At 39.1% G+C, this 9,925-nt stretch overlaps 1 protein-coding gene across 1 annotated transcript in view; it reads left to right on the top strand.

Annotated features, from left to right (window-relative positions):
- LRRC63 (leucine rich repeat containing 63) overlaps positions 1–9,925 on the top strand; it is a 70,181-nt gene that overhangs the window by 36,047 nt on the left and 24,209 nt on the right. Inside the window, exons 4-5 of the mRNA XM_013007582.2 lie at positions 871–969; positions 9,727–9,863. Coding sequence (XP_012863036.1) covers positions 871–969; positions 9,727–9,863 — 236 coding nt within the window. The remainder of the gene's footprint in view (positions 1–870; positions 970–9,726; positions 9,864–9,925) is intronic.

Raw genomic sequence — 9,925 nt, 5'->3', positions numbered from 1 at the left:
GAATGATGAGGGCAATGAATGTACAAATGTGCTTTACACAATTGATGTATGTATGGATTGTGATAAGAGTTGTATGAGCTCTTAATAAAACGATTAAAAAAAAAGATTTCTAGTCTCAGAGACCCACAGAAGCAGTTCCCCTCTGCCCTTTAGGATGGCTATGACCCTAAGTCAACTCCAGACCAGCGACAGAGCTTGAGTTCTGCAAGGCAAGTTGTTTAAGAAGAATGCATACCTGTTTGTTTTACGAACACATGGAGATTTGCAAATGCTAATGTTTTAATAATAGAGTATCCTTTAACTTAATATTGTCAATTCTGAGAATGTTTTATTTCTATATAGTGCACCCCACGGCCTAGGCACTGATGGCTACCTCCATTCATTTACATGCTGACGGTTGATCCTCTATGATAAGAGTTGCTTGGTTCCCTCAATTGACTCTAAGTGATTCTATTCTCTTTAAGAAACTCAGGTTTCCGCTTCGCTGGAACATTATGATTCGGAGGGGACCAGACATATGTTTTTCAATCTGAAAGTGGCATATTTGAGTAAATAATTGTAGATATATGGTAGAGTAATAGATATATGGCCAAAAAATAGAGGTAGAGACAAGAAGACAACAGAGATTAAAAGAAATGATTAAGTAACAAGCCCGTGCCGCATGTAACACAACACTAACCACATAATACCACTATTTCTAATTGTTTCTATCCCTGACATATCTAAGGGCATATTGTTATTACAGGAAGTGAGTCTAAGACAAACGTAGACTTCTTATATATTATGTCAAACATTGTCATTCAAATTCTGTGCTTGCTTTATTATTGAACATTAAAAATGAACATCTTATCTCTTGTCAATTTCTTTTAGGGCTTTTTTATCATCATTTGTCCAGACTTAACACCTTTGGCTTCCCAATTGGTTTATCTTAATCTGTCATTTAATGATCTCTGCTACTTTCCCACAGAAGTGAGTTCATTTTTATTATTGAAACATTGTTATCCATTTTCTTGTTATTATTTGTAATCTTAACAAAACTAGACCCCTCATAATACTCTTGAATTACCATCAGGGAAATACATTTTGAATTGCATCTACAATGACTTATTTTCAGAAATACCCGAAGTACAATACTTCTTTCTTGGAAAATTCCATGACATAATCCTCCATGACGCTTACAGTCAGGCTAGCAGACATGTTCTCATCAGGGTTTGAGCAAGGAATGAAATGCAGGTAAACCTCTTCCAGGTGGTCATTGTAAACTTCCAAAACAAGGTTCATGCCAAATAATGTGACATGCAGACAGAGTATAACCACCATATGCTGGAATAGGATATACTGTACTACCTATTAAAATATATCCAGCATAGTCAGCTACGGCTATCATTTTCATTCAATGACATTTAAATAAATGAGCCGTGATGAGTCATGGTGGCAGGTTGTGCTTGTAGTGTTTTTTGTCACCGGGTCAGTGTTCACTGAATAATTGGTTGCATCGTGAATTGACATCTGGAAGATCGATTTTTGATAAATGGACTAAGTAAATTAACCTGCTGCCAAGTTCAAGTGTATAATATTGAAGACATGTATTTTCCATCCTTTCTCTACAATACCCTTCTTATTTTCACAAGGGAGAATCATTTTTATTTTTCTAACAACTAGTACAATTTTTGTTGATTTGATTAGAACAAATTGAAACAATTCCCAGGAATATAGGGATCTTGATTCATCACACTAATTTCATCTTTATTCTAAATAGACTGAGAGAAAGCTTATTGATATATCAAATACTATTCCATTTTACTAAGAAAATAATGTATAGGTTAAGGGATCCATTAAGATAGCCTTTAATAAGTATACCTCTTTATAAAAGTATAAATGGATTATTTTTTAAAGTAACTAAATTTAATAAACCTTGTTTTAAAGTGCCTATCTTTGTTGTATGGCTATATCTAAAATATTCCATGGAGGTTGGTAATGACCAGCCTTGGAAGGGTTTGGCTGAAGGTAGGCTGCTCAGTCATGAGCAGGGTGCAAAGCCAAGGCATAGAAGACCAAGGGTCAGTGTGAATGGAATTAATACCAGTTTTGCATTCAAAATGGTGGAAACAGGCAAGGGACAAAGCCTGATAAAATAGTTCAGTCTAGGAACAGGCGGAAGAAGAATAGAATTAGATTTTTTAAAGTGAGGTTTACGGTACTGAAATAATGTTTCTGAATATCCATTTTTTTGAAGTTCAGCATATTCTTTTAAAAAGAGTTCTTTGGTTAAAGAAAAATGGGTCCTGCAGCTTATCATATCTCCTTGAAGGTATGATTTATCTTCAGTTGATCACATCTATTTCATTGTACAAACATAGGCTCTATAGTAAATTAAATAGAGCAGAGTAAGATAAAATAAAATATTTTCATTCTATTTCTTGAAGCTAATTGATCATGACATCTAAGAATACATCAAACACAATGGATTTTGAACACTGTGCTAGAGCTATGGAGGATAGGGTTAGCACTATATCCTAGGGCAAAGGGTGAACCACATGAGCTGACGGAAGCAACCTATATTAATTCCAACGTGTTTTCTCTAATAAAACTGAGGCAAACCTGGGTTAAAATTGGTAAGGTTTGAACTTCTGTTAAACCCAACAGGATTAGCCTTCACTTTAGGCTGCCAGGTGGAAATAGAATGAACTAAACTTACATGCAATTTAACTTGACCAAACTATTTAATATTTTAAAACTTACCATGAGATAGCAGAAATGTGATCTTAGGGCTTCAAATTAATTGCCCGGAACAATGTGAGGTTGTAATAGGAGTGTGTGTAACTCAGCAAACAATACCTTTTATTTATGAAATATCTCGTACTTCCATGAAATTTAGTTATCTACCTAACATGTCTAAATGGGGTTAGGGCAGGAGAAGGTAGGAGAAGTCAAGGAGACATGTGTAAGAAACACTCCCCTATCACTTCCTTTAAGAGTTGGACATTAAACGTGCATGGTAAATGATGAGATGAAAAACACCAGGCTTTTAAGTCTCCTGACGAAAAGACACACTGCCAGCACAGTGGTTACGCACGATTCCAACTCCAGTACAGCACCCGACTCTGGAGCAGTGCACTCGCTGCTAACTCACAGAGAGAGCCGCAATGGGAGCCCACCAGCTCGCTCCCAGGAGAGAGGTGGAGCACTCTGCTTCCGTGAAGACTTACAGCCCCTAAGCTGCAATCCTACTCTGTCCTACAGGATCACTCACAGTGAGAATCTACTTTGGTTTGCTTAGATGGATCAGTTCATGTGCTAGAAGGTTGTAATAGGACAGCGAGTGGTGGATAACCGCTGGATGGGTTTCTAGCAGAAGTGGTTCTATCTTAATTGTGAGATTAGAGGAGTCCAAGATGACCCTGTTAAAATCACTGTAATTCAGGGGTTACTGTGCTTCAAGCCCAACTTACACCCTCTGAGAAGTAACTTCAGAGAGAACACTGGGAATTTGAATTCATGTACATATTCCAGCCAATTCACTAAGCAGAGGACAAACCCTGGGGATGGTGTTCACTACTTAGAATCAGACTAATACATTTATTTATGAGGGTACATTAAAAAATAGTGCTAAGTTGACTGTGGTGATAATTGCACAACACTTTGAAATACCATTGAATTGTATGGTAGGTAAATTATATGTCAATCCAATTTAAAATGTAAAAAAGAGTATTGCTACTAGGGTTTCAGTTTATATATGCACAGGTTTCTTCTAAACAAAATGTCTAAACATGTCTCTTTGATCAGTGGTGGCTGCAGAGAATCTCTCAATAACACTAGTACATGCCTATTCATTTCCTTAAGGCTCCTTCAGAAATATCCACTCAGACCGTGGCTTATGAAGGGATCTGTTGGGCCACTTCAATTCAATTCCTGGTGACTTTGCGGGGATTTGAATCAGTAATACTGGTAGATTTTGTCCAAGCACGCAGGGGAATCATGAAGGCCGACTATGAAGAAGGTTTCAGAAAATGGAAGACTGCATTCGTGAGAAAAAGGGCAGAGAACTGGTGCCAAGGAATGTCTGTCCATCGTCACAATTCATCATCATTTGTGATCATTTTACTGGGGACATTTACCTCTCTAGACGCCTAATCTTGCCCGTTTAGACTTTTTTGGTTTGTTTACTTCCCAACTCATAGAACATTTTAAAAGAATATGATTTGTGTACCTTAGCTGCCGCCAAACTACTGTGTGGCATAATCTAATTCAAAGAGTGCATAATTCCTTTGGATAAGAGTTAAACAGATGGAACTACTGCCTTCAGGAGTGTTCAGACCTGGATGGAGGACATATGCCAATCTTTGCCTTAAAACAAGCAGCGATTGAAGTGAGGCATCAACTAAGTCCACATGGAAGAAGCATGCCAGCCTGTGTGATCCAAGGGTTGCAAATAATAAAATCCAAGTCCGAAGGAGGGAATGGTATCAGAACTTCAATTATGAACACATGGTTTGCAGAAGGCTGTGCATGACAGTGGAAGCCCCACATCTATTTGCACGGTCCCCACATGAACTAAAACTCTGGTGAGTCCCCTCTGACCATCGTGAATAACCTTGCTGTCACACAGAGAACATTGGGAAGTCGATTATGGCCGATGTAGTTAGGTTAAAATGTCGCACCTTATCAGTTGATCTCCCTCTCGACCCATTTTAAAGTTGTCTCAGTTTTGGGTATGTTCTGCTTTTTTTCCAATTGAGGTGTTTCTCTGTTTTGTGTTGTCACTGTTACTGTTTTTTTCCGTTTGCTTCCTGTTTGTGTGATGTATGATTTCTGCAGATGAAATCCAGGATAGGTAAATCTATGGACAGGACCTGGATTAATAGCTACATAGGACGATGACAGGGGAGGTTGGGGGAAAATGGGGAGCCAAAAACTATTAAATATGAGCAGGAAATGTTCTGAAGTTGATTGTAGTAATGATTGAATAATTCTTCGTAATATGATTGAACTATTAAATTGTATGGTATGTGAATAATAATATCAAAAAGAAAAAGAAAAATCGCTTTGCATTTTGACATTTTTCTTTCTTTTAAACATTTAACAGTTTTAGTGACATATAATTCACATGTCATACAATGCAACAGTTTAAATATATTAAACGAGTAGTACATGCTATTTTTCTTTCAAAAAGGTTCCCGCACATGGCCCTGCTCGATGCTCACCTTCAGGAAGAGAACACAGAAGATATGGGTGCTATAGCAAAGTGTCGTGAAAAAATTAGATGGTGCCAAGCTGTCAGCTAAAACGGCGTCTCGAGTCTTAAAGGCTTGTTTCCAAATAAGCAGCCATCTAAGTGAGATGTCAACTAAGTCCACACAGAAGAAGCACATCATCATCAGTGACCCAAAGATTGAAGATCATATCATCTGAAGCCAAGGCAGGAAAGAGTATCAGAGCCTAACTTGTGAGATTCTAGTTGGCAAAAGGCTGTGCATGGCAGTGGAAACCCAAAAGACATTTGTGAGATCTACAGCGGAAACAAACCTCCCCAGAACCCCCTCTGTCCATAGTACAGGGATGGGAATTAACCAACTACCAGGCAGAGTCATTGGGGAGAGGACGAGAGGCGATCAGAGTCACAAAGCTGACTTGAACGGTTAAACCTTGTCAGTTGATCCCCCTCTGATACATGTTGGGCCTGATCTCGTTTTCAGAATTTTCTGCGTGTGTATTTTGTTTTTGTTTTTTCCATATTGGGTTTTATCTCAGATATATTTTTGTCAACGTGGGTAGCCCTATTGAATTTTTGTTATATGATTTTCGGTATATGAAACCCAGGATTGATGAGCCTATACAGACAGCAAGTAGAATAAAGGTTCCTGGGGGACAGAGGGGGAGGATAAAGAGGAGCTGGCATCAAGGAGTTCAAGAAGGAAGAGACCGTTTTGAAACTGATTGTCCCAGCAATTGTACAATACTGCCTGATGTGATAGCTCCCCCCAAAATGATTTAAAAAAAAGGTTCCCATAAATCTGTAGCAGTAATTTTTTTGTAGCAGTAATTTTTTTACCTACCCTCATTAAATGCCGAATGTTTTCAACAAAACCTTATCAACTATGCAAAGCAGTAAAAAAGAATATAGCAACTTTATTCATAGAGCTAAATCTCAGAAATAATCTAGTTATCTATCAATAAGGGACTACATTTTTTTAAAATCATGAAATATACAAGGGTATTGTACTTAGCAATTTTAAAAAGGAAAGAACAATAGATATATGCAACCGCAGGAATAACTCTCAAAATATTAAGTTGAATAAAAAATACTAGCTACAAAAGACTACAGATTTTATAATTCTATTCGCCTGAAATTAAATGTGATACGGTGATAAGAAAAAGTATGCAACGTCGTCCGGTATGAACTCTGTAGAAAGTGTATACATGTGACAGCGTCGGCGCCAAGGACGGGGTTGGAGACAAGCTGAGAGGAAGAAATGACTCCAGGTGGTCACTCCCGGTCACTAACTGGTGAGAAGCGTCCATGGGAAACAAGAAGGTGACCATGGAAACCCCTTCTTCTATCGTGGAAGTCCATGAACAATGATCACAGTGTCCTGTTGGGTTTGGAACATGGGTAACAATTATAGCACAGAAGGAAGAGGGGGTCTCTATGGGGTCACATCATCAGATCTCACTACCCTGTTCCCCTGAAAATAAGACAGGGTCTTATATTAATTTTTGCTCCCAAAGAAGCGCTAGGTCTTATTTTCAGGGGATGCCTTATTTTTCCACGAAGAAGAATACAGTACACATTTATCATTTATTGTTTTATTAAAAGAGACCTTGCACTTTCTGTCTGCTCCGGCTGTGCTGTGGCCAACAGTGAAATGCACCGCTATGGTCCAGAGTCCAGAGTTAATGGTAGCTTCGGGCGGCCTTATTTTCGGGGAGGTCTTATTTTCAGGGGATGCCTTATATTTCAGCGAGGGGCAAAACTGTAAGTAGGTCTTATTTTCGGGGGATGTCTTACTTTCAGGGAAACAGGGTAGGATTAATATAAATATGAAGTACATTTTGATAAGATGTCTGAGTATATTGTCACCCCTGAAGCAACTATTAAGAAAAAAAAACTTAAAATAGTGTAAAAATATTGAAATGTGACACTAGAAAACATTCAACTGATGCAAAGCAAAGTTGGTGCTGCCAGGTGCCATCGAGTCAGTTGTAGCGCCAAGTGATTGTGTGTGCAGCAGCGGGAAGCACTGCCCCGTCACGTGCCATGGTCACAGAAGGAGGAGACTACGGACCAAACCAGGAGCCATAGAGAAACCAACACATAAAAGGCAGCCCGAAATCCAACTGCACAATTACCTCCGTAGATTCAGAAATAAACATCAGATGCATTCCTTTAATACATTCCACATATGTCGATAGAAAGAGACTGCTTCAACCTCAGAAACAGGATCTATAAACCACTTGCAGCCAATATCCTACTTAAGGGTGAAAGAATGGAAACGTTCCGCCTAAGATCTGGAACATTTCTATCAACACTCTTAGCCAAGGAAATTAGACGAGAACAAGAATTAGAAGGCTTTCAGATTAACTCAAAAAAACGTGAAAGTCTCTCCATTTGCAGGTGACGCGACGTACCTGTCCTGTCTACTCCTGTGAGTAGAGTTAGGGAATCCACTGAAAACTAACATCTCACTGCCATTGAGTGGATGCCTAATCATAGCGACCCCATAGACAGGGTAGGACGGCCCTGTGTGTTTCCGAGACTGTACCTGTTTATGGGAGTAGAAAGCCTGTCTTTCTCTGGCTGAGTCATTGGTGATTTTTAACTGCAAGCCTTGTGGATGGCAGCCAGACGTGTACACCACAGGGCTCCCAAATGCCATTAGAACGAATGAATTAGCTCACCAAGGTTGCAGCAGACAAGGTCAATAGATAAAAATAAATTGGCATATTTCTAAATGCTGACAGCAATTCCAACAACAAGACTCTAAAAACAATTCTATGAACAATAGCATACAAATTATTTAGGAATAAGTTTGAAAAAGGGCAACACGTTGTCTGAAAACTAACATTCCTGAGAGACCTTACAGAAGGTGTAAATAAATTCCATCTGTATGCACCCATGGGAGAAAGATATGGTAATCGGTTCGCATGAACTCAACATCAATTGATATAATGGATGAGCGGTTGTGGGGAAAATAGTTCTCCTTAATCTGGTCACAGCTTGATACAATTAAAGGAGGTTTAATTCAGAGCGTGGCCCACTCTTCGTATAAATTGACAATGTGTGGAATCTAGCTGATTCTGCTGGATTGGGGCCCTGCATCTGGTTAGTAGACCCCTTGTTACCGGAATATTGCCTGCCAGTCCCAGGAACCGTCAGTGGACTGCCAACCTGGCATTCATTCGGCCAATCTCAGATTCGTACAGTTCAGCATCCACCAACCTGTGGTCTTATTCCTTCATCTACCTGCTTCCTGTTAGCAGCCTCTGCGTCTACAGGAGTCACAAGAAGCCTTCAACTTACAGCCCGCGAATTTGAACCGGACTGGATTTATCCACTTGTACAACTTGAGCCATTTCTTGATATAATTTTCTTTCTACAAACAAACAGACGAGAGTCATTGCTTTTGCTTCCCTGGAGAACTCAGCCTAACACAAAGCTGCTGGTGGGTTTACATCAATGTGCTTCAGTTAGCAACGGTGTGATGAACTCTGGCACCAGCAGGGCTTCTTTTATCATGCCCGTTTACATAGCAGTTCCCCAAGTTTGATGATAGTGACTCAGAGCAATCACTATGGAAACCTCAACTGCCTTTTTGGTAAAAATTGGCAACCTGCTCCTGACATTCATATGGAAATTCAAGGGATCTGGAATAGCCAAACCACCGTGAAAAGGGAAAAAAACGTAACACTTCTTCACTGTAAGAATGAGGATAACATTGTTATGAGGAGTCAGGGTCAACTAGATGGCAGTGGGTTTGGGGTTTGGTTGAGAAATTTGGTATTTCCATAGTGGTTACATGTTGGGCTCCTATCTGAAAACTCAGCATTTCCAAACCACCAGCTGTTCCTGGTGAGAAAACAGGGCTTTCTACTCTCTCAGAAACTCACCGGGGCAGTTCTGCCCTGTCCTACATGGTGACTATGAGTCAGCATTCCTCAATGGCAGTAGGTGAGTGGTATGATTAAAAAGATTTGATTTCATGTTCAGGAGCGCTGATGTTTGACCTTATTGAGACGCACAACAGAGAGAGACTATATTAGTCAAGCAGAGGTCATACATTTCAATGGTATATTCAATATTTTATTTCATTTGAACAATCAGTCTATAGAAGATAATTATTAAAATGAGGACAATCTGGCTAGTATGTCCGACAATCTCCTCATCACTAAGATGAATTCCACTTATCTCCCTGGTTCTCCGGATATTATCCCTCTCCCTCGTCACTGCATAATTGGCTCATGGCACCATGAACTTGGTCACACAGGACACTTTCCTATTTAGAGAAGGACCATTTTGAAGTCGAAGGCATACAGATTCAGCACTTTTCACTGTTTTATCATATCAGACATATTAATGCTGGTAACATATTTTGAAGACTTATTAATGGTACTAACTGAGATTTATAATACTTCAAGTTAACATTAGTATACCAATTCTACTACGTTCATTGGAAAAGATTTGGTTTTTTATTTTACTTACATTTGTTTCTCTGTTCTTTTCCCCAGGTGCTCTGTCTTAAACATTTACAAGTACTAAAACTGAGAAATAATCCTATCAAAGAAATCCCATCTGAAATTCAAAAACTTAAGTGCCTTCGAATTTTCACCATTGCCTTTAATTTGATTACTTTTCTTCCACCTGGGTAAGTTTGATAATCTGAGATTGTAAACACAGAACAAAAAGAGTTTCTTATTTGAAAAATAA

The sequence above is a fragment of the Echinops telfairi genome, unplaced genomic scaffold (assembly GCF_000313985.2).
Source record: "Echinops telfairi isolate 266 unplaced genomic scaffold, ASM31398v2 ScPeMD7_24;HRSCAF=84, whole genome shotgun sequence".
Classification (NCBI taxonomy): Eukaryota; Metazoa; Chordata; class Mammalia; order Afrosoricida; family Tenrecidae; genus Echinops; species Echinops telfairi.
This window is presented reverse-complemented; position numbering and strand designations above follow the sequence as displayed.